Source organism: Cephus cinctus, unplaced genomic scaffold, assembly GCF_000341935.2.
Source record: "Cephus cinctus unplaced genomic scaffold, Ccin1 Ccin1_scaffold0215, whole genome shotgun sequence".
Classification (NCBI taxonomy): Eukaryota; Metazoa; Arthropoda; class Insecta; order Hymenoptera; family Cephidae; genus Cephus; species Cephus cinctus.
In genome coordinates, this window is record NW_014332933.1 from 1,468,098 (window position 1) to 1,493,121 (window position 25,024).

The 25,024-nt window shown below is 38.0% G+C and overlaps 2 protein-coding genes across 7 annotated transcripts; one reads left to right on the forward strand and one right to left on the reverse strand.

The window, feature by feature from the left end:
• Positions 1–34: 34 nt before the first annotated feature.
• On the forward strand, positions 35–24,923 carry LOC107265239 (cation-independent mannose-6-phosphate receptor). 6 transcript variants are annotated; one of them, XM_025082576.1, is made up of 17 exons: positions 35–142; positions 1,286–1,378; positions 1,452–1,662; positions 1,752–1,906; positions 1,978–2,258; positions 2,345–2,495; positions 2,566–2,717; positions 2,795–2,916; positions 2,982–3,214; positions 3,312–3,515; positions 3,594–3,734; positions 3,798–3,968; positions 4,066–4,249; positions 4,334–4,404; positions 21,733–21,868; positions 22,292–22,440; positions 23,964–24,923. In XM_025082576.1, exons 2-17 carry the CDS (start codon positions 1,313–1,315, stop codon positions 24,054–24,056), a joined length of 2,520 nt encoding a protein of 839 aa, XP_024938344.1. In that variant the 5' UTR covers positions 35–142; positions 1,286–1,312; the 3' UTR covers positions 24,057–24,923. The 6 variants fall into 6 exon arrangements, with proteins under 6 accessions (XP_024938344.1, XP_024938343.1, XP_015589986.1 ...); XM_025082575.1 differs by lacking the exon at positions 35–142 and adding an exon at positions 207–352; XM_015734500.2 differs by lacking the exons at positions 35–142; positions 23,964–24,923 and adding exons at positions 381–858; positions 22,796–23,937 and having other exon boundaries at positions 22,292–22,466.
• Positions 4,519–15,819, reverse strand: LOC107265236 (protein toll). The gene is made up of 6 exons (XM_015734485.2): positions 15,589–15,819; positions 8,144–9,369; positions 7,705–8,023; positions 6,862–7,464; positions 5,650–6,762; positions 4,519–5,477 (listed from the first exon to the last, which is right to left on the reverse strand). The coding sequence occupies exons 2-6, from the start codon at positions 9,322–9,324 to the stop codon at positions 5,433–5,435; spliced, it is 3,261 nt and encodes a 1,086-aa protein (XP_015589971.1). The 5' UTR covers positions 9,325–9,369; positions 15,589–15,819; the 3' UTR covers positions 4,519–5,432.
• Positions 24,924–25,024: the final 101 nt, after the last annotated feature.

Sequence of the window (25,024 nt, forward strand, 5' to 3'; positions counted from 1 at the left end):
GTTAAAATAACACAGAACAATTATAGATAGAATCGTAGCCCAGAAGAAAATGGATATTCAAACATTATTTCCATTGGTTATATTAATAAATAGTGGCTGTTTATTAGGTCGCAAATACGATACAATTTATTACGTCAATTGAGTAAGTATTAAAATATTAGTCTTATTTTAATACAAGCTCTCTTACAAATCTTTTTTCCACATTTAAATTCGCTCCCATTTTTATGTTTAACCCAATATTACATAATTTGAAAAAATATGTATATATACACACATACATACTAGTTCAAAATAAGTTTTTTATATAGAAGATGGTAGAAGGCATACGCTGTTGCCAATCGAGTTTCCTGTGGTAAATACATAAGTAGTATTATCAACTGTGAAATTTCATTGAAATCGATTTGCACTCAACTAGTTTCACAACAGTTAACAGAAAATTAACTGGAGAAACTAGCTAATTAGATGTCGTCGTTTCTTTAACTTTGTTAAGACCTGGATCTTATTGTTAGTGAACAGTTGACATCCTTGTCTGTCCTGACTTTAGGACTAGTTACTGGCACATCTCCTCATTGGAGGAGTCAGCCATAAGGAAAGGAAGGAAGGGACATCCTTGTCTGCTATCAAACATGTGACCCTGAGACCCGCTCTGTACGAGACATGTGAATATGGTCGATATGGCAGTTGATCGTAGTTAACTCATATAGCGACATTGGTGAGACCGGGTCTAAATATCACGTGGCTTCCGCCGGCTATATTTCTTCATACAATTGAATATTTCTATAATATCAGATCGAGCCTGTTAATCGAATGGTTCGATAACCGAGATGGTTTAATCCGTATTGTATATATCAAATTCACGTAAGAATATATACTACGCATTATTTTCTTCACATTTTGATATTTGCTGCAGTTAATTTGGATGATATAAGTCTAAATTAATATGAAACCGTCATTTATAAATAAATGTTTGCAATATTTTATTTGACAATGTTCTGACAACTATTTTTGGTAAATTTCGTTATATTCATGTTTTTTAGTTACTGAATTTTCTGATTTAGTTTGGCTTAACTAAATTGTGATAGCATACCTGGTAACTGTTATCAATAGTTCCGTTTTGCGTTAGATTTATTTTGAAGTTTTTAAGTACAGTTCCGGGAAGGATGTGGTTGAACGTGGCTACTAAGCATTTACGCACAATTATTATTATACAAGAATTTGATTTGTGAAATTATACGGTACAGTTTAGTGACAATTGTTTTATGTGTTCAACATAATTTTTTGATAGAATTGGCTGTAAGAGTATTAATTGAAAATGTCACTTTGGATATCTGCTGTGTTGATGTTAAACTTCATCGTTTGGAATGTTATGGGACTTGAGGTATGATATTTTAGAGTATTTAATTACATCAAGTCTTTTAATTTCAATTATAATCCTTGTAATGTTTAACTAGAAACAATCTTACTGTGTGATTCGTGACCATGATCATGATGTCAAAATGAATTTTTCTATCATATCGAACATGACTGAAGATCATGTTATTCTAGATGAACATTCTGGAGAAAAGGTGAGAATGCATTTGTGTTCTCCGTTAAAAAATAAATGTAATGGGGCTGATGGTTACAATATTTGCCTCATAAAGAATAATGAAGAGAAAGGAATAGGTAATATCAGCTAACCAACATTTAGATAATGCATTAAAGCTATTGACCATAGCCATTATTACTAACAATTGAGATTTCTTCAATTTCAGGCAAAGGACCACCAACAGTATACAATGATAATGGTAAAATACAGTTCAAATTTACTGGTGATACTTGTAAAGACAATATTAGTTATACCGTTAACATATTTATGAAATGTGACTATTCTGCTACGCATAATTCAGTCCCAGAGATGTTTCCACATGTAAGTAATTTTATTTTGATCTTTGTAAGAAAAATAAATGCTAGTAGATATCATAAATATATAAATTTCAGCTTAAAGATGATTGTGAATTCTATATAATATGGAATACCAATGAGGCATGTCATAAACCTGAAATAAAACAAAATTGCATAGTAATTGATCAGTATAAACGTCAATATGACTTAAGTCCTTTGATGCGTTTGTCAGATAATTATGTATTTCCCATAGGAAATAATATGTCTGAAAAAGTTATAATGAATGTCTGTCATGCAGTCATTTATGGATATCAATCAGTTTGTTATCACGAATCTGGTGCATGTTTAGTAACAATAGATGAGAACAAAAAATATAAGTAAGTATAAAGAGCAGAGATAAAGAATTGTTTTACACGGACAAAACCTGATATGTTATTAATATAATTATTTTCGCACTATGTAGATACATAAATTTGGGAAATGTGAAAAAGGCACCATTCTTTGAAAATGGAACGTTAAAAATTAACTACAATTCAGGTGACGTATGTGAAGAGCGAGTTCAGTCTCCTGAAAAGTCAGCAACATTTACATTTGTCTGTGATCCAGAAGCAATTGCAAGTATCATTACTTGATTTGTATATTTCAATAAAAGTCTCTGTTCATGTTAGTTTCTTCAAATTTCAGAATACATTACCAAACTACCTAGGTGGTAAAGAAGAATGTAATTACAACTTCATATGGAAAACTAAAGCTGCGTGCGATAATGAAACACTTTTGAACCATAGCATTGCTAAAGCTGAACGTTGTACAGCAGTGAATCCAGTTACAAATTTTAAGTACGATCTGTTTCAGCAATGTACACAGCAATAGTGCATAAATGTACAATTGAATAAATACTAATCACAAATTGTAGATACAATTTGACGTCTCTAATGAATAAGGATTTTCGTGTCAATTCATCTAACAGTGAGGAATATATATTCAGGATATGTGGATCACCATCCTTATCAGGCAAAATATGTCCAGCCGAAAGTGGTATGGTTTTTCTCAATGCATAAAATATATCGAAATCACAAATGCTAATAACAATGTATTTTCAGGCATTTGTCTAACAAAGAATGGTACATCTGCGGGTACTGCTAACACTAATCTACAGTGGCGTAGGGAAGGTCCATACCTAAACTATACAGATGGTGCTCTCTGTGGGAATGGCCAACGTCGATATACGTTAATTATATTCTTATGTGGTGTTGAGGGATCATCTAATGCATCTCTGATCACGGAAGATGAACCATGTTCTTTAGTCATATACTGGAAGACGGATTTAGTTTGTGTAATTAATACAATTCCTCTATGAATACCATTTCTTATTCCTGATTATATAAAAAAGAGATAGTGCACATTAAACAGATCATTTTAATTTCTTTTAGATCAAATGTGCTACAAGTAACGGTGAAATTGACTTGACACCTTTGATACGACCATTGGATAATTACATTGTAAAAGCACAGGATACGGAGTTTTATATAAACATTTGTCGTCCTTTGGTATCTACTCAAGGTTTGAATTGTCCACATGGTAGTGCAATATGTCAAGCCCTTCGTAATGCACAGGGTCAGCTAACGAATGAGACAGTGGGTATATTAATTACAATGTTAATAATGACCCATTGCATCAGTATTCAAGACTAATATATGTCCATTTTACAATAGAACTTAGGTTTTCCGGAAGAGAGTCCTCAATTGAACGGAAATGCGACGCAGCATTATCCAGGTGGTTCTGAATGTCCGGAAAATCATGCTAAACAGATTTCTTCGAACTTTACATTCCTTTGTGACATTAACATTGTAATTGTAAGTATCTGATGGTTATTTACCGAATTGTATAAAGTTCGTGATTTTTTTTTTTATATATAGGGATCCCCAAAATACAAGGGTTATACCGATTGTGTTCATATGTTTGAATGGAAAACAAGCATTGTTTGTGGTTCAGTAGTGGGCGAGGTGATTCCACCTTGTACTATAAAAAGTCCGCTGCTTTCTCATGAATTCAATCTTACTAAATTATACGAGAATCGCGTCTACTACGTAAGTAGAATATTTAAAGTCGCTATATAACGGATACGCTTGATTCCCCTTTTTTTTTTTTTGTTATCTCACGTGCGTTTGAAACGCTTTCTTCTAGGTTAAAAGCAAACAGGAGAAACAAAAAGATTATAGTATAAGCATTTGTGGAGGAAATAAGTCCTGCAATGGTTCAGCAGTGTGTCAAGGACCAAATCGTTATGGATCATTGGAACATGTTATGTTTGACTATAGGAAAGATGTCATTCAATTATATTATTCTAATGGTACCAAGTGTAATAATAGTAAGTGTTTAACAACGTATTAATGGTTTACTTCTTCGAAGATAAAGCAATTACTATAATGATAGATTTGAAAATAATGTTCAGGTTCCTATACATCCGTGTTATTGCTGAAGTGTAACACAACTGCAGGGATCGGTGAGCCAACGTTGCATTTGGTAAGTGAATAATGTTATTGTTATCATGTAGAATAACTAAAAATTAATTAAAAGTACAGCTTATAATTGAAAAATAATGAAAGGATCAGGTAAGTATTTATAAAGCAACACAAATCATAGGAAAAAACCCATATATTTAGATTATAATCTGATTTTATAAAATTACATTTAATCATAATAGTAACTTAATAACTAATATGGCTGCAATAGCAATGCGATAATATGCATTTGATTGCATACAAGAAATAAAAGATCAGCTGTATCTGGTTTCATAAAATATTTGAAAATTCGTATCTATACTCGGTCTGGCAAACGAATTACATAAAAGAATTACAAAATGCGCTATAAGAAATTGGAGCCGCTATTGCATTGCAACCAATTCAGTCTTTATGGTAGCTATGTACAGTTTTGATATAGAAAGTTTTGGCGATGGCACCATGTCGTTTTTGAGCATCATGCCAATCTGCACGCGTATCCTTCGCGCGTGATTAACAAGCAATTAATGAATTTAACTTATTTCGTAAAACATTAATATAACGTCCAATCAACGTGCTCAGATTACTATTGAAATTAATTAAGACTAGTACTCTTCACGCATATATAGTTTGTACATTACTGAGATAGTGTCAACCTTAAAAAATTGCATCAAATCCAAATGGAAAAATATGCATGCATTTTTATACTAAAAATGGGAATGTTCGATATCAGAGACATAGATTTGTTCATACGAAAAAGAAAAGTAACAAGGATAGGCAGAACTTAAAACGAAAGTTGAAAATAATATGGGACTAAATTTTGACACGGTTCGAATGGGAAGTGACACTAACTCACAGTAAAAATCTCATTGATTAACTGTAAAATTATAATGAAAGTGATGCATGAATGAATCTAATATAATAAGCGCTGATATAATATTAAAAAAGAAATGGATATGTGTCTTTCGAGATGCCACTTGTTTTGAGTAAGCTCGTTGCCGTTACCAACTCCCCCAAGAGATTCGACTTGCGAGAAATAATCAGGCATAAGAACTATACGTAGGTCATAGTACCATTACTTCCACAATACGAAGGACTCTGGTTAAAAAAAAAAAACAGAAAAAGAAAAGAGTGTAAGAACAAGTAGAAAAAGGTACAGGTCAGACTTTTAGTATTAACATTCACTGCTCATCAGGAAACATACACTGAGACTCATGCATTCTGGGCTTTCATTCAAAAATCAAACGGTAGTGCATTGTATGTTATTTACCTTGGTTAAATTTTCGCTCAACTTGGAATCAATTATCAGTGCCGTATTAATGCTTCCATTTTTCATTGACGGTTCCTTTTGGAAGGAGTCGATCATTGGAGGCTTCTTGATGCTTCCATTCGAGACAAACGTCTTCATCGAATCAGCTGGGGGTGTCGTGATCGCTGGCGGAGTCTCCGGAGCACCTACTGGTCTGATTAATTCATTTTTATCACCGTTCAATAGAATCGTTGGTTGATGTTTTTCAAATATCTTCGTCCTCACTTTCTTCTTTGTCAGCTCTGGTGGATGTGGCAGAGCGTATCTTAATTTATCCCAGAACCAAGGATCGCCCCATTTCACATATGTATTCATACTCAGGTACGCCTTTAGTTCAGGATCCAGATTTTCAGTCGGTCCAATGTCTCCATAAAGAATGACTATTACTCTTGCCCTGCCATCATTCAGTGCTTGACTATGTGCTGCTCTAAATTCCATTCTCCCCCAGATACTCTCCAGGAAGTTTGGAGACAATATCACCAGGGTTCTTTTCGATTCTTCAACTGATCTTGCAATTTGCGTTGGTATCCATTCTCCAGCTAACCAATCCCTGAAGTGTATGCAGAGTTTGTATGGCGTTGGGCCTTGCTCGAGCTTGGTCACAAGTTCATTAACCACAAAGTCCTCATCCTTGTGGGAGTAGCTAATAAAAGCATCGTACAGTTTGTCCTTATCCAACTCGTCCTCAGTGACAAACCACAGACACAACTGATGTGCATACAGCCATACTTTAACTTCCTGCTGATATCTATAGTACAATGCTGCTAGTATTCCAATGACCAGGCCCATCAGCGCTACTGTTAGGCTAATACCAACTACCATTCCAGTAGCAACTGGACATAGAGTGTTGGTGGTCATTTTAAATATAGGTTTGTTTGTGCCAGCGCACGTGATGTTCCATCGCTCTGGAATCTCCTCAAATTTCGTCTGAACAAAGGTTAGGAAGTCACGAGCTTTGCAATTGCACTTCCATGGATTCCCGTGCAGCGTCAGTTTTGTCAATGAGGAGTTCGACATGAATTCCAATACCTCTTTGTCTATATACGTGAGATTGTTGTTGTGCAACTCTAATACCTTAAACAAGAAATTATGAGCTCGTTAGAGATTATTCAATTAAATACAATGTCCCTTGCTTGTTGTAAAACGAAATTTAATTATTTCTTTAATACTTACTTTCAGATCAGGTGATAGAGCTTCTAGCGATATACTGGATATATTGTTGTAAGATGAGAGCAAGGTGGTAACCTGCTTGTAACCAGGATTATGAAAAGATGGCATCTCCGTCAAGTAATTCCCTGTTAGATTCAATTCTACATGATGATTGGCGAAGCCCTCTATGCTTCCTGGCGCATCTCTCAGCTGTCTGTAGGAACAATTCACCAGGAAGGCTGTGTCGTGTGGTCTTACCCAGCATTCACATTTCTCAGGACACTTTCCAGCCACATCTGGCCCTTCTACTAAGCATTTCAGTGATTTGGAATTCAGGTTTGACACAGGTATATCTTCTAACCAGGATGGACCCTTGCATTTTAAATCTCCTGGTACTATGTAAAATAGATTTTGTACATTTGGGTGCATTTCTCCTTCCAAATATCGCAGCAGGTCGTAGAGTACGCAGTCACACAGTACTGGATTCTTGTCTAGTAGTATCTTAACGTTACGCGCTGTGTTCTGATTAATGGCCAGGAGTTCACTGTTTGCCAGAAAGACGTGACTGATGTTGTTGTAAGTCAGATCGACTTCAATATTTCTGGACGTGAATTGTAGGTCGCTGGTCTGTTGCAAAAGAAAATGAAATCCTCGTGAATTTTTGAGTTTCAAAAAAGTACAGTCTGCTGCACTGCGAGCATTAAAAAAAGGAAGAAAAAAATTTCCAAGACACTTCTTAGCTGAGTCTCTTTCCTTTTGTAAGAGAACTCGCCAATGGCCTGATCTTATTGTTATTTATTAAGAATCTCCTTAAGAATTAAGGATTCTGTCGTCTTGACCTAACGCTTAAACGCATAGAAGACTTACCTCTATAGAAGGCAGTTGGTTGTGCTTTAGATCCAGCAAACGAAGATTCGGACTACTTATTACCCAATCGCCGTACATTTCCGATATATTATTGTACGCTAAATATAATTCCTTTAGCGAATGGCAATAATGGAATGGCGATCTGGAACCGTATTCATCCTCGTACATGAGGAACGACGATTTGAGGGTAAGCTGGTTGTTAGAGAATCTTGCTATGTTTAAATTTCTCAAGGAATTGAATGCTTGCTCGTGTATAGTCATCAGATTATTCTCCTGTACGTTTAATATTTCCAGTGACGTAAGACCAGAGAACAGAGTCCTGAAACATCACAAAGGACCAATGTACTATGTAAATGTATGCGGAATCGTAGATCAGCCAGGGAACTTTTGAGGTTAGCTCAAAAATGTAATGTACCTTAAGAAAAAAGTTAAAACTCACTCTGATATTGCAGTTAGATGATTCTTAGATAAGTCCAGATTATACAATTTGGTTGTCGAAGCGAACAGTCCGTCCGGTAACGTCGTGAGCTCGTTGAAGCTAAGATTTAGCGTGCCGAGTTCCTTCAGATCCTTGAATATCCTTTCCGGAAGACTGGTCAGAAAGTTTCTTTCTATGCTTAGATTCGTCATGCTGCTCGCGCCCCAGAAAATGTCTTCCGGCAAATGGTCCAAACGGTTCCTTGTCAACTTGACTTCTTTAAGCCGCGTCAAGCCGCTGAAAAATCTTTTTGGCAAAGTCGTCAAGTTCTGTCGATTGTCGAATAAATCGAATTTCCGAAGATTGAAATTGTTGCTCAATAATCCCTCGGGAAAGGACGAAAAATTATTCCTATATAGATTCAGGACCGTCAGATTTCCAAGCTGCGAGAATATACCGAGTGGCAAGGTCGTCAATTCATTTGAATGAATATCGAGAGACTCGAGCGAGATCAATTTCTCGAACGTGTCCGGCTTAAGCTCCGTCAACTTGTTTTTCCATAAATTCAACAATTTCAATTTCGTCAGATTTCGAAAAACCGCAGGATCGATCACTTCGATCATATTGTTTCCCAATTCGAGTAACTCGAGTTTCGGCACACTTTCGAAGATTCCCGCGGGCAGCTGAACATTGTTCTCTCGAAGATCGAGCCACTTGAGCTCAGGAAAGTCATTGAAGAAATCCGAACTCAGTCTCGTCAGACTGTTGCTGGATAGAACCAATTTCGTGACATTAGGAAATCCCTTAAGATGGTCCCGTTTGAAGGTTGCACTTAGGTTGACATAAGATTGAAAAATGAGACTCTTGATCTTGCTAACGCCCAATTTCCCAGCAACCTCACTCAAGGTGCTGTTGGGTAAGTTACACATTTTGAATTGCATAGAGTCCACTTCGGTGATTGTGTCCGCCGAGGCTATACGAGGGAAATCCGACCAGCTTGGTGAATTCAGACACTGAACCTGCACATATTGATTGGGTTGGAGGTTTATGATGAAGGCGGAATTATTGAGCATAGGACAGTTAATCTCATAGTCTCCATAGTGGCTGGTTTGACAGCTGCAGCTTTTGCTATCCGGACATTGGAAAGCACGGGACGTTACTGCCAGAGTCAAGATGACGAAGTACCGCCAAAGACTGTCCATCGTGTGAACCAACGTTCCCCTGGAAGGGTCGCCAACCTCAGCGCACTGAAACGAGAAAAACATCATTTCCTCCGTTAAATTTTCAAAATTCGGTCACGTGGGTGGATCCCGCTGCCGGATCGTATACGTCGGGACTTCCGGTTTAAAAAGCTGAGAGTCAGAGATTCAAAGATAAATAACTTCAGGGATATTATATTTTTCGAGCGTTAACGGCTACGATTAAATGGCCGTTCAATGCCCGAGAGTAAGAAGAAATTCGAAATTCCGTCGGTAGGTCTTGCAATGAAATCCAATAAAAATTCAAAGGACTACCACAGCGATCAGAAATTCTTTTTCTCACGTTTCATTTATACCTTTTACGTTCGTACGTCCATCTACCTGTGTCTTGTACACAGGTATACATATATGCAATAGCTTACGATTATTAACGGTGTGAATTGACCTTTATTTATATTTTCTATCCGACGTACGAGATAAATCGTTAAAATTGAATTTTAACAAAATTCATAAAACTAATGAACTTCCGATTGCAAAAGCATCACTGAGATAATAGACGTTCGCCCGGAAAGTTTATCCGCGGCACTCGTAAAGATCCTCGACGTTTTATAAACATTCACGTAGTTCGGTGGACGTAAGAAAAAGATAAACTTTCCAAGAAGCCGAGCACGTCCAATGAAATTATAGCCGGCGGACGATGATAGTCGACGAAAGCAAACTATGAAAATCATATTGACTAGAGGCGCAAATCGATTCCTTGAAATTCGTAAAATCCAGTTTACCTTCGCTTATAAGCGAACTAGGCAAAACTCGTCCTCGTGATATGATCGATTCGCCCCTAACGAACAGACGCCGAGATCGTGTCTCGTTTAAATAATTTCGATTGAATATTTCGTACGGTAACCGATAGTCAACAATGACACGTAATAACAGGTGGAGGAGAAAAAATGATATTCGCAAAGAGCTCCTTTGGTAGATTTTCCAAAGAAAAATATTCCAAAGGTTAACACCGTCCGCTGAATCTGTTTAAAGACCGCTTGCTGTTTTTACGTTTCATTTTTTGCCTCGCAAGATTCACCGACCCGCGTAACACAGCAGTCGTTAATCAATTCTTCGCTTTCTCGCTACGTGCGCCATATGTGAATCTTTGTTTGGTAGGAGAACAAAAAATTCACAATGCTTTTTGCTACTAGAAATTATAAATTCTCCATGATAATTATCGCCCACCTTGAGCACGTATCTTCGACTAGTCCTTACATCTCCCGTTCAACATTGAGGAAGATCCGGTTTGACGACCTCCAGTTCATTCGTACAGGCAAGTTAAGGATCTTGCGCGTGCGAAACGATATCGCAAATTCAGAGTCCGCTGGACGTTTAATTTTAAAATTAAAACCGTACCGATCTACCTCCGCCATAGAACTGGGCTTTGGTAACACATTTACGAGCTTTCCGGTTTCTTTCGATTCCTCAGCAGATTGACCGTTCGTGCGTCGAGTTAGAATTTTCAGTCGCACAAACGAAAAGTCATTGGCGTGACGAATTTCAAGCGCGGTACAATCCAATTGGGATTTTACTTTTTGCATCGGCTCTGTACTCCATTATGTTTCGCTATTGGAATATTGAGCGATTGTCAAATATACTATATAAAAGAATAGTGTATATGCATATAAGTGATAAAAAGAAGCGATGACGCAATACCTTGGTCCCTCTTCGCGAACGACTCGGGATAAATAAATGATTCAATATCTCCATGCACGTGCAAACTGAATCTTACGAGCACGAAAGTTTCTCACGAGGAGTTCGATATCGTGAGAAATTGGAGATACTTGTTTTTAAAATCCCATTGCATCGCGATGCTCGTGTTGACGAAACTTCTCGAAACGCCATTGTGCAGTCGGACAAAAACGTTAATAAGATTTATTGGTAATATTAATTTTTTCTAACATCTCTTTTTCTCTCCCTTTCCTCGTTTCTCAAAGCTGTTTTTATAATCTCGCGCGAAACTCTACAATTCATAACCAATTCCACGCACTAAGGTCATACGAGTTATAAGGGGCACGTGTGACATTTAGTATGCGGTATGATCTCCGCTTTGTAAATTCTATGTAATTAACGTGCTTAGAAAATTAGAGCCAAGTCGAAATATCTCTCAGTGGTAAAAGTCTGTGTGTCTAGCAAGAAGTATAAACCAAATCCTACAAATTTCGAAAGGTTACCAAAGGCGTAGCTCAAGAAACTCTCCTCTCTGTAACCGTTACTTCTTGTTTCGGTTCGTGAGTCTCGCTCTGGAATCTGTAACTTCAATTTTTTCCCCCTTTCTTTTTTTCTCTCGATTTTCCTTCTTCGATACCAAATACTGCGAAGCCGCAATTAAGCTAAAGTCCCTTTTTGCAGATTTTCCGAGTCAGCACGAAGTACCAAATACTGTTATAAACTTGTCCCATAGTTTTGTCATGCAAAAAGTTCTATGTCTTTCAAAGAGGCTGCACATCCGGTACCAGTTGCAGTATGGACCAGGGCATAGATGAACAGCGTGAGAGAGAGACGAAAGATTTCGTGAGACCCCTCGTGGTCGGTCCAACAGAGTTTCGTGCTTAACATCGAGACTCTGAACTCCTGACTTCGTGGCATTTCAATGGGGGGAGTTACGAAAATAAAGGGAGGGAGATACAAGACGGCTTGAATTAATTATTTAATAACTTTTTTTTCCAAGGCGACGAATCCCGCCTTTCCACTTATTGATCTGCTCTCTTATCCTTTCCCCGAGATGAAAGTGGCTCGGGCCGCGGACCGCTATTCTGTTCCTGTATCGTAAATTAACTACAACGCTTCGGTTCACCGGAATCCTTTTGTCCGTTTTGTTTTAGCACAATAAACTCTTTCCACGCTTCTGATCGTAGACCGGGTCTCGCGAATATAATAGGCACTTTTTCTTCCTGCAAATACGTGCAGCCACGGAGCTGGACGATCATTGCCAATAGGATTCACTTACGCACGGCTTAATTTGGGTCCGATTTTAAAATAACGTTTTCCGCTTCTTTCACAATTACGATTCTAGGTCGTCGACACCTTGGAGTTTCGTTTCCAATCGTACTGACAATATGGTCATACCATTTCACGGTATCAATCCTAGAAATACCCAGGGTACGGTTGACGATTCTCATTATGGAAGAATTCGTGTCTCTGCCATAGGCACAACGGGCGCGTGCAGCGACGCTCAAACCGCTCGTTATTTCGGTATTGGGAGCTAACGCCTTTTTAACCGAACTAATTTCCTCGAAGAAACACGGAGAACGAGATAGTAGTATATTTTTAGCCTTTAGCTACCAACGTGTTCTCTTAACGGCAGACGACGCTCAAGAACGACTATCTATGTACAATAGTACATACACCTGATCGGTGAATGCGTCAGAAATTGAAGCCCGCTTGTCAAACGTGATTCAAGCAGACATTGGAATTATCAATCGTTACTTGGGAGAGTCTCTTATATGTATAAAAGACTTTCAATACGTTACAATGTGAAAACGATATTCAGATATTTTTTCGTCGTGAATTTACATCGGGATTTTTCTACGCTGGAGGAAAAAAAAAAAGAAGGCAATAATCGGATCACGGCAATTTTTTTTTACTTTCAATTTCTTCTAAATCAACGCAATCTTCGGCACGTGGAGCAATCGGAAAGCCGCCTCCCTAGCGTCTATCAGTTGATACGATATTTTAATGTTTTCACGATATCCCAATCTCAAGTCGAATGGCACGAATTTTAGCAAACATATTGAGGCTTGGTGAAACAAGGTTGCTGATTATTCTACGATCCACCTTAAAGACTGATTCGTCCGCTTCCTTCTGATAATATGGGTTTCCGTTATTAGTTTTATAAATTTATCATAATGTACATTCGTTACTTTGACTAGTTTTTTAATCCTGTCTAGCAACGTCGTCGTACGCTGAAAAATAGCTTGAATTATAAAATTTCACCATTTCTCCCCCCCTCACTCCGTGTCACTACCACCAAACGGGTTTTCGACACTAATTGACAGCCCGTACACGCAACGACTCATTTTTATTCATAAACAATCTAACTCTACGGCTATTTTTTGTTGTATTATTACCATACACGTCACTGCTACATACACATACTATACAGCAGTATATATTTGCGCAAACAAATGTACAATGGTCCAATCTCGCAGCATATTTCCTATTCAGGTTAAAAAAACTGAGTGATAACTTCAGAGCGGACTGCCAACTAATTACTATACATTTCCCACTATAGTCCGACACTGTTAGTGTGTATAATAAAAACTAGTAAAATAGTAGTGACTGTACTAGGGATTGATTACGTTGAAAAAAAAATTAACTGACCCAGAGTCACCTTGGAGTCGTTTCCTGACCTCGCAACACGTAAACGCTCCCGCATTATTATTATTATTGAGCGTTGAAGAATACTACCGTGAAAATATATCTGAATGTTAAAATCACGTAGATTTAGAAATCGAAGAGTTGTCTACCGTTAAATCTGGATAGCTCGTCCAGCCAAATGCACGTACGTCACGTATAAATGGAAGAGCTGTGAAAATGTCGAAGAGGTAAATCCCCCAAGTTAACCCACTGTCTATTAAGGATTCCCGTCCCTGATACAATAAGTCTACTGAACATCTTTCGTAGAGTCCTAACAGCCAAGAAAACCGTTTAGGCGATGCTATAGCATAAGTATACTGGAATGAATAAAAAAAAGTCTTTCGAACAGTTAAATTCTATTCGATCAGACAGTCGTGCATTGTATACTATTAGTGGTGTTATTACTCTCGTCATTATAAGATGCGGACTTCGATTCGATTAATTCGAGGTGAAACGAGCGCCGGGAGGAAGTCTTTGTTATCGCAGCCGAAAAGTTCACTGCGGAGAGCTGCTACTCTTTCGGAGTTCCATTCTCCAGTGATATATAGCCAGAATCTACTTTAGTACGTAGTAGCTATACGTAAGATGTATTGCGAGGCTTGTGCGTGTTTGAGGAAAAATCCTAATGGCGTCCTAGAGTGGAACGATTTCTCAAAAACGAGTATAGTAGGAGAGAGGAGTTTGTGCATCCATTCTCTTTCTCAGTCTCGTACGTCCGCGTACCTTTGTCTCTTACTGTCTCTGTACATAGTAACTTTATACCTATATCTATACATGTCTCTAGCGCAACTACGAGGCTTGGCAAACTGTTCGAAGTCGCGCTAAGTTCCGGAATAGATGTGCCAAGATGGTTACCGCGCTCATTAAACATTGCAGTCATCTTCGGCGAGAAGTCCATGCAACTGCGGATTGGATCTTATGTAAGAATTTCAGATTGAAACGTGATTATACGTAAATTGTATTAATCGGGTGAGAAGTGAGGTTATCGGTAGGCGATTTAAGTATGTATACCAGACGAAGTGGATATAGCAACAGTAAAAAAAAAGTCCACTTTAACCTTTCAAAACGGAAGGTCGATGGAAGTGAGTGCTCTTGATATTTACGACGAGCACTGCTGTGTGCTTCTGTGGGGCCTATTGTTTCACGACAGTGCACGAGGAGTGTCTGTCATTGCCGTCCTTTATTGGCCTGCATTTTGACTGCTTAGTATGCATCGAAGGATTTACAGGTAACTTCAATAACTTGCGCCATGAGCAACGGAGATACGCAATCGAACATCGTACATAATTATTATTGTAATTTAGAATAAAGCAGTGATTTTCTTTAATTTTAATATTAGCTTCTCTAGAATTCCTGTTCATAGCTAATTGGACTACTTGGTCGAAGGGCTTTTCAGACTGAGATTAAATCAAAGTACAGAAAATTCGTAATCCATATTAGAATTAGTATTTACGGTATTTTAAGGCCGCACGGAATACTCGTGAGTAGTCGGTATTTCCGCGTAGCTTCGTTCGCACGACCGAAGGAATTTCTTGACTTTCGAGTACGCTATCTCTTATTCCTGTCCAAACGTGCACAACAAGACGAAATGCCGTGATTATTAGCGAGTGAAGAACAGCGTGGCTTTATTAAATACACAATATTGTAAGTCATCGCAAGAATCGGTTAGTACGTACGACATACAAGATGCGGGTTCGGTAGAAAATTTCTATGGCGTGTCCGTTAACAAGTATGACGTCAGACGCCTCGAGGATGTTGCAAAAAAAAGATTGGCGCGTTTCATCGTTCCACGTACAAGCGTCATGATAACCTTCGCGTAGTTCCAGTCGGTCTATGTATGTTTATTAGCGCGCAAAGTAAACTTACCGAATGCGTCGTATGTCTTATTCATTCGTCTGTCAAATTCCTTGGATATTCAATTCACCCACTGCTCTTGACGCGCTCTTGTCACGCACGAGTCACTTCTATGGATGTTACGGGCTTATGGGTAACATTTATGCTACGCGTACAATATAAACAGAGTCGAAGAATTATTGTCGTCCGAGATTTACGAGAGCAGTGCTCGCTGGCACGGCCTGACACGAACTGCTGGTAGTTCCGTTTCTCTCCGGGACGTCAACTCGCCGGAGAGTGGAGGGAAAGGAGCCACATGTACCGCTAGGAATATAAGCCAGGGGGAAGTTATGGGTTTTTCAAAAAATACTAAGGGTCAATTGGTGGGCAGTATATACCAGTGCAATAAATACCGGAAACCTAATGGATATAATAAATGTTGCTATCTGGTACTCGGGCTCCTAACGAGGATATAAAACTAGCACAAGGATCAAGAAGAAGTTTTAACGAACAATGAAGGGAATCGTGTATATTGGAAGAGCAGTCTTGCCAATCTTAAATTTGCAAGCATGTTCACAGCAAACTGCTCAGTTGGTAAAATCGTTTAATGCGACCAGATACGTAGAGAGAATATATAATGGCAATTAGACTTGTACACATTCCCTTTGGATTTTCTGTAAACTCGTTGGCCTTGGCTCGAAAGATTTTTCCCGTCTGAACGCGTGGCGTTATGGATGGACGTTTAATACTATCGATACACGACGCCTATGACATTGGATCGAACGATGTCTCTGACGATCCGTAGACATTGCTAACTTAATGTATTACTTATTCAAGTAGTTTTTGCCACGGAGTATTGTTTCTCCGTAAAATGTAAGAAATCGAGACGTGGTTTTAGTCGATAACAGTTTCTACGTTCTCTGCGGTCTTATCATCAAGACTGTCCTGGTGTTCGGATGGATATATTGTATATATATATCATACCTACATACATATAAACATGATTCATAATTTGGCGGAAACTTCTCTTGTCCATTTCGAATTGAAATCGTCGAGTGGAATTTCGCGTGGATACCGACAGGCCGAGTAGCATCTATAAACGAAAGGCTTTAGATATTCTTTTACGTGGGTAAATATCGAGTATACAGCACGTGCTGCTAACCAGCCAGGACGGCGAGCGTGCATGTGGAAATATACAAGACAGATGCGATGTGCACGAATCGTCGACGACTCGTGGATATGTGCATACAGAAATTTTTTTCCGGATGAGTTATCATCCGGATATGGACGCTCGATGACCGGACTACGTATTTTGAGCTTTTTGGATATAAATTTATTATCCTACGTAGACCAACCGCAGACGGTCGGATTATAAAAAAATTAATTGACCTTTCCTAATGGGAAATTACTGTTTTCGTCATCTGCTTACGCATATGATTCATAATTGACCATTCTCCATTTCTCATGCTATGCAACTAATGGCGTCGCTTTGAATCCTCGTGTTCCGTCTTATCCTGAAATCGTCGATACTTCGTAGATAAGCGTCACTAGAGTCTCCGAGCGATTGTGAATATTTTTGAAAGATGGAAAAAGCTATTCTTAACCATAGGATTGTGGGTAGTCATTCTTGAAACGCGTATACGATGGATCCTACCGAGTGCAGGTATATTGTATCTGTGTAAAAATCTCTTCTTCCGCCGGAAGTAAGTCGTTAGGAAGAATGGAAAAATGCCTATTAAGAACTACCGTTAACTTTACTACGAATTGGAGGCGGAAGCTCAATCGTTTTTCTGTCCAATGACGATCGTGCGAATTATCGAATGGAGTATTGGATCTATCGACTGGTTTACCAGCGTGTGATCTCTGCCGTGTAAAGTAGCTAATCGATATATCGAATCGAGTTCGATTTCCTTAGCGATCGTTTGAACGTTAATAATTGAGGTAATTAAAATTGAAATACCAATGGTCTTCAATAGCGATCCCCTCTTGCCAGACGGGTTTTGTGTCTACGTCACCAGTGCATAAGGCCAGCCTGAACTCTGCGCCTTTGAGCAGCGCGCTGCATAAACGTCAAACAAATAAATAGCCAGAATAATGCAGAAGGCAAGGAGCGTGGGATCCCGAAGGACCAGGCTCCCGGGATTTCGTTTCCTGCCAGACGCTACTGGTGCCCGGAGAAACCTCTGAAGAATCTTCAAGACTTTCCACCCGGCCGTACGACGCACATCTTACCACCTTGTACCACCTCTTACTGGTTCTGCACCCTCCGGCCCTGTTTTCCTTTCATGTGCATGCCACAGCCACAAAGCCACTTCAGAGCCCCGAAGACCACTCCAGGGCTTTCTTCAATTTTTCTCAACGACCGTGGCTCCCCTTTATCGTGACACTTTACATGAGAGCTTGAGCGTCTTTCACTGGGAAAATACTGACAATCGTATCGGGATAAATTCCTTTTTGCTAATCGTTCAATTTATCTTTGACAACAGACGCCCCTTCGCCTATTCACGAACCGGCTGGATCTACTCGTTCGTGAATGGTATCAAAGGGACTTGCCTCTTTCACTCTTTTTCTCTTTTCGATTTATCAATTCGTTGACGTAGATATACTGGCTGGTATGTTCGCTGTAAATGCGTGCGATTTTTCTATAACTTTTTTCCTCCACAAATTTAGCTGTGAAATATCGAAGCAGCGATAGTGCAGAGCGTGCGACTGAAGGTGCACGTGGTAGCTCTCGATACGATACCGTATCGAACTATGGACAATACATGAATGCTTCTACGTGTATTTAGATTTGGACGGTATCCTATATCCGTTCGTGATATCGTTGTTTGGGCGTCATGCGAGCGGAGGGATTTCGATTCGTACGTTTCAAATGGTTTGACGCCGTATTTAAAATCCTTGTGGTTTATGCGCTTGGAATTTCGCCTTTTTACAAACAGATATTAATCTTCGTGACGAAGTTTCTGCTAGATGTGAATAAAAGAGAAAAAGGACAGTCGATGGCGAAAGCGTTTGGCGTAATAAGGCCGTAAAGTCAAATCCTCTTTTCTGCTGGAAGCTTCTAGAAGGTTCTGTCGAGCCACGTGGTGACCCGATGGTTTAATGTGTTTCCTCGTAGTCTTGCCGTCTGGCAGTGGTTTCCTTTTACCTCTGACCCTTACGTGCCCGGACTCTCTTCCGCTGCTTCTTTTATTATGGAAAATTCCCATCCCTTCTGTCACATCGCGTGGGGGGCTGGCAGACTTGTGCCTGTGGAAAAAAGGTGGAATGGACAAAAAAAGGAACGGGTGTCGTGAAACAGACGCATTGAGAAATGCATGGATCTAATGCAGGCAGGCAGGCAGACAGCATGATTTCCGTTTCCGGTGACGAGGTCAGGGAAAACTTCCTCCTGGTAAAGGGATGCAGCTCGTTCGGAGATACTTTTTACGGGGGCCGTTTGGTCTGCAGGAGACGGCCGTGTATTTGACTTGGTATGCGATTCGTGTTATACATACCTATCGGTTCTTCGTGATATGCTGATTACGCGATAAGATTTTCCCACTTAGTTTTTTCCTGAAACGATTTCTCGAAATAACGTTCTTCGGCTTATTCCAAATGCACTTTGAAAAAGTGTGAGTCATTCTTAACCTATTAGGTTAATTCCTTGTGTGCAGGTTGACTTTTTTTTTAATTTTGGGTTTCTCCTTATATATTCACGAACGCGATTGGGTCGTATCCACATGGCTACATGTGATTTGACTCATCTATCCTTTACCAATTTTTTCGTGTTACGCGTCTTAGCCGTTTGCATTTACAATTTCATGGAATTCAATTTTTTCACAGAATTATTCTCTGCATGTGGTTTATTTATGAGTTTATCTATATTTTTTTAAATCAGTATCTACGCCAATATTTTTACACGTGTCTTATGCGTATATGCGGCGGTGCGTGTTCTTGGATTTTTTTTAGATTCTAATTTCGTGAATTTACGGAAAATTCGGTGCGGGCAGACTATACAGTGAAGAAATAGGTAAGATGTTACTGTCTGATGTTTTGCATGTGAAAATTTACTTCATGAGCCTTTTACTTGTTATGTCAAATGTACAAACTGGTTTTCGCTTCTCTTATTTCCATTCGAACGTCAAGCGGCTTCGTTAATCGAGGGGATTTCCAGGAATTTTATGTAACTTTGAGAAATTTTCAATATTATACTGAACTCACTCTAAATATAGTTATAGGTATACCAAGTGTGTTTCTGAATCAGGGATCATTTATTATCATGTAAAAATACCATTAGAATACACAGAGCCGTCTTAAAACCTTACTAGGAATTTATTAACGAACTGACGCCTTGAGCTCCATGACCCTGAACTCGTCTCGTGAATCGAAAATATAAATAATTGGGAACTCCATCATCTTCGTGATTTTGTACTTTCCCCTCAATCATTTACATAAACCTGACTATGCCTTGTCAGTATTATACCTGAAGATCCTTGACTGATTTTACAGCAAATTATCTTCTTGCGAAGAATATACAAATAATGTAATTTTAATGATGAGTGGCAGCAGCGTCGCGCGTAACGAATACCTGTTGTGATGAAAATTTGTATTTTAATTATCCACCTACCGTACAAGAGAAACAGAAATAATTGTGCAGTACAAATTGCAAGGTTATCATAATTAATTTCGTAATTATTGATTTCTCATCATAAATACAAATAATACCACGATCCGTATTATATTCTGGGTGCAACTGTTTAATTCAACAGCGGCCATTGTCGTGACTCGAATCACGTAATATCACGAGGTTATGTTGGTTATGCTGTTTTTCGATTAAAAAAAAAACCAATAATTTCCCTACTTCAATCCATTCAGTGAAACTTATAAACTTTAATAATGCATTGCTGTTTCCAACTGGCTTTTTCTCTATGTCGACTCTTACAATTAACAGTAGTGCACTTTGGGAAATATATGAACCTCCAGTAAGTCGAATCGAGGCTCGCTTGGAGGTCGGAGAGGAATAAAAATAATTTGCGAAAGCCAATCTATTACGTTCTTTATTTCATGCCCAATGCGAATACCAGCTGCAAATGTATTGAGCATATTAACGGTATCATTGATTCTTATTGTTGAGATATATTTTTCGTTGAAAAAAAAACCAATAATTTCCCTACTTCAATCCATTCAGTGAAACTTATAAACTTTAATAATGCATTGCTGTTTCCAACTGGCTTTTTCTCTATGTCGTCTCTTACAATTAACAGTAGTGCACTTTGGGAAATATATGAACCTCCAGTAAGTCGAATCGAGGCTCGCTTGGAGGTCGGAGAGGAATAAAAATAATTTGCGAAAGCCAATCTATTACGTTCTTTATTTCATGCCCAATGCGAATACCAGCTGCAAATGTATTGAGCATATTAACGGTATCATTGATTCTTATTGTTGAGATATATTTTTCGTTGAAAAAAAAAATCAAAAATTTATTTTCCTATTAGAAATTTAAAACTGTTATTTCTAGTTAAATTTGTTCCGAGGGATATTGCGTTGTGGGTATACGTTAAAAAATTTATTTACATGAAAAAATTTTGAATACACAATGGACATTCTTCAATATTGTCTTTAGTTGTATTTCTAATGATACGAAGCATAAATCCAAGATAGTTATTTATTGCTCCTCCACCCGGGACGTAACAGAGAATCAGACGTATTTTCCCTGTATTTATTGATATATTGTTATAACGGGGATTTACCTGAGCAGTAAATATATTTTTAATGTACTGTCGAGGATTATCGAAATCCCTAAAGCTGGATTACCTGGACGCTATATGGAATTCAATGTTAACCAGGATGGCCTGGCGACCGTTACTACGGGAAATATAAGAAAGACGCCAGACGTCCCGATGCCCCCCTTTTCCAGATGCCCTAATTACTTATGCTCCAGATCTGTTATCTGTCTTTTTGCTTTAGTCCAACAGTACACACTCCAGAAACATGGTATATCTCTTAACTATTTCATGCCAGACACAGTCTCAAAGACTGTCTTACTTATTTCAGTATTAATTACTGGAATTGATCTAAAAAATATTTTCACAGAAAAAAAACTGAAGTACAAAATAAATAAAAAAAACCTCTTAATCCTCATCTAGTATCGTCATAAGTTTTTTTTTTATCAAAATTTTTACTTCTTTATTACAGGATACCGAATGCAGCGCGCAATTCGAAATGCAAACCAATGTTACCTGCATGCGGCAAAATAATCACGAAACTCCTGTAAAAGAGACAACGAATATCAAGGACTCTGAAGATTCCAAGGAACATACCAGCACATACGGTGAGCCGGGCTTACACGTGTCTTTAGCTGTAAAATAATCATCAAACGTCTTTGTATGCGTTCAAATATTGTATGGTAGTAAAAGTACGCTCTTGAAATTTCGATATATTCATGAGCGCCATGAAAATGAAGAGTCAAAACGAATCGGAAAAAAAAAAGTAACAGTAAGGAACGTAAAGGCAACAGCAGTGTGTATTCTCATCTGGAATCTGATATTCCCTTGTACTCTCATTGGTAATCGCTGCACGTATAAAGGTCGGATCAAATGAATTTATTGTATGCAGAATCGCAGCTTTTACGACACTCGTATTCTGTGCTTTATCCGTTTTACCAGAAATCGTAGGCTACTTTTGCCTTAAAAATTTCATTGTGTGTATAGAATATATATGTATATTATAAACTGTGTTTTTTTTTTATTTTCAGCTAGCATCACGGTATCTGTTGTCTCAGTTGTTCTAGTCGTGGGGGCAGTTTTAATGTACGTAAGAAGTCGAATAAAAAAGAGGAGTTTACATGGCTGCCTACATTATTGTTCTTCGGGAAAAGGCAATGGCCGAGTTCAGTATTATAGGGTACGTGCTGAATCTTCAGAAACCAAGTAACATGCTTTGTTCGCAATTTTATTTTCATTCATTCAATGTGCTGGTAGCTTATGTGCCACGTGCGTGACAAGTGTGACGAGGAGAAGAAAGTAAGAAGAAAAGAAAAAAAAAAAGATTTATACGATGGATGCGAAAATAATGTATTTTATTAATGCGTTTTGTACATTGTGCGCTAATTTATTTGTATAATTGGCTTTTTTCGGCATCTTTTGTTTGTCATGCTTGTTACTGTCAAGTTCATCCAGAGATCATGTACTGCGATTATTGGACTTTGTTCGCCCCCTTGTGATATTTGACAAGCGTTTAAATTAACTTTTGTTTTCAGGATTTGGAAGCCTGATTGGTATTATATCGTGTAGTATTGTTATGGGTTCGGATGATCAACTAGAAATGACTTTTACTCGTGCTTCTTCAATCAGTACAACTAATATGCCACTGAGATTTAATTTTCTTAGAATAGGATTTCTACTTATAGATATTTTTAAGTTTTTTTTTTTTTCTTTTTTCTCAAACTCATCCAAGGGTTATGCATTCGGTGTTCCTATGTCAGAGTTATAATGATGAATATATGAAAGTTACTGTTATCAAAGCAGAATTTAATATTAAGGATTGCAGTTAGTTACTTAGAAGATACAAAATACAATGTTGGTAATGGTCAACAAATTTAGTTTAATTTTGTATGCTACTAGCTTAAACTACCCTGAGCAATAGGTGGGAGTTAACCGTTTGAAGCATGGGTGGTACTCAGAAGTACCACCTGGCAGTCTTATAAAGAAACATAATAATTTATTTCCGATTCAAGTGAAAGTTGGTACCTGGTCGTCCCGCGAGCGCCACGTTACAAAATTTTTAAATCCAAATTGGCGAATCCAAAATGACTACGTGAATTGAGTTCAGATTCGTAATCAGCAACCTCAAAAACTCCTGAACACGAATTTTCATTAGCCTACTCTTTATCAGTCCGTCATTTTGAACCTTTGAATATTAAATTCAAATTCCTAATCAGCGACTCCAGAAATTTCGGAATATCAAATTTCAAGTAAATCTTATGCAAAAAAATGTATGCGTCAAAAGCTCAAGAGATAACATATACTCCATCTTCTGGTCAGGCAGCTTAGCTATTGCTATATCAATTCTCAAGTCGATCGGTCGAATCGTCTTAGGGTAATTGAGCAACGAACAAAGGCCCTTTTCCAAATATTACTAATGATAGCGATGAAGTAAGGATAGGGATAGATATTTCTAACTCCTAGGTATCGGTATCAGAAGAAATCAATTCGAATAGTTGTATGATATTAAGACCCAGTGAACCAATTTTGACTTAATAAACCCTAATCACAAATAACGTGTGTTCATTAAAACCTTGTCTGCAAGCGAATACGTATCTCGTTACCACGTTTATATGTTTTTATCACAGTTTTGCTTGTTGCTTGAATCACTTATCAATACTATTCTACAATTGCAATTCTAATAATGCAATTGCGGAATTTCAGGTCAACACTACGGAAGAGGCTCGCTTATTATTGGACAGTACCGAAACTACGCATTGTCAGACTGATAGCGATGACGAGCTGTTGGGTCTATAGTCACGTGATGGTCCATACAATTAATTTACTATACGTATACTATACCGAACTATACTATACATTAACATACCATACTGTACGATGAGATGACGTATTACAGTGAAGTCGGGTGCGGCATTGTTAAGTTGCTAAACGTAACGTGAGATAGATTAATTACAGGGATCAATGAAAAAGAAGGACAAACCCAACAATGTGACTCGGAACGTACTTAAACGCGTGAAAAAAGAACATTTTAATGAAACCAGTTAGCACTTTGATAATGAGGTTTTTGAACGTCTACAATTAGCGAGCGTTCATGGATATACGGGTGTCGATCGTGAGATTTAAGTATTAAAAAAAATATATTCGAATCGCGGGTCGATACGATATGCCTGATTTTTCAAAATAAGAGTTTAGTTCTAATGGATATATTTATTTTTTAATTACAAAAGATTGTCTCGAATGGTAACTGTTTTGTTTACCTACCTTTTTTTTTCTTATCAAAACAATTTTCATGATACGTAACATTTCAGACTAACGATAACGAAGTTATGTGATTAATTTAAGTATTACCCTGTCTCTTATTTTTTGAAAATGTTTAAAATACTTTGGTTAGCCGTATGCTAACGTTTCGTTTTAAAGAAAGTTACAAAAAGTCTGATTTTCGTGAAATATAAATATCAATGATAACGACTTAAATATGCGTATATAAATATTATTATTCTATACATCTATATACATGTATATAGTACGAGGAAGAAATCCAAAGGAAGAAATTCAAGAAGGGAATAAAAGTAATCGACAGTAATTACGTAGTCTTACCGTCGCTAATTACGTGTACAAAGGTGATTTATTCCGTATAATAAAAATAAAACTTGAATAACGAGATGAAAGATCACGTATTACAGACCATGGCGACACCTTGATACTCCAACGGAAACAACCTATTCTTCACAGACTTACCACTAAAATAAAAGAAAAAGTTATGC

What these genes read in the sequence shown, in the direction of transcription:
- LOC107265239 (XM_025082576.1), top strand. Translation starts at nt 1,313, where the DNA reads ATGTCACTTTGGATATCTGCTGTGTTGATGTTAAACTTCATCGTTTGG. An exon ending in AATCCAGTTACAAATTTTAA is followed by an intron (nt 2,718 to 2,794) that starts GTACGATCTGTT and finishes CACAAATTGTAG; the next exon opens with ATACAATTTGACGTCTCTAA. An exon ending in GTCAGCTAACGAATGAGACA is followed by an intron (nt 3,516 to 3,593) that starts GTGGGTATATTA and finishes ATTTTACAATAG; the next exon opens with AACTTAGGTTTTCCGGAAGA.
- LOC107265236 (XM_015734485.2), bottom strand. Translation starts at nt 9,324, where the DNA reads ATGGACAGTCTTTGGCGGTACTTCGTCATCTTGACTCTGGCAGTAACG. An exon ending in ACCAACTGCCTTCTATAGAG is followed by an intron (nt 7,465 to 7,704) that starts GTAAGTCTTCTA and finishes CTTTTGCAACAG; the next exon opens with ACCAGCGACCTACAATTCAC. An exon ending in TGAGCGAAAATTTAACCAAG is followed by an intron (nt 5,478 to 5,649) that starts GTAAATAACATA and finishes TTTTTTAACCAG; the next exon opens with AGTCCTTCGTATTGTGGAAG.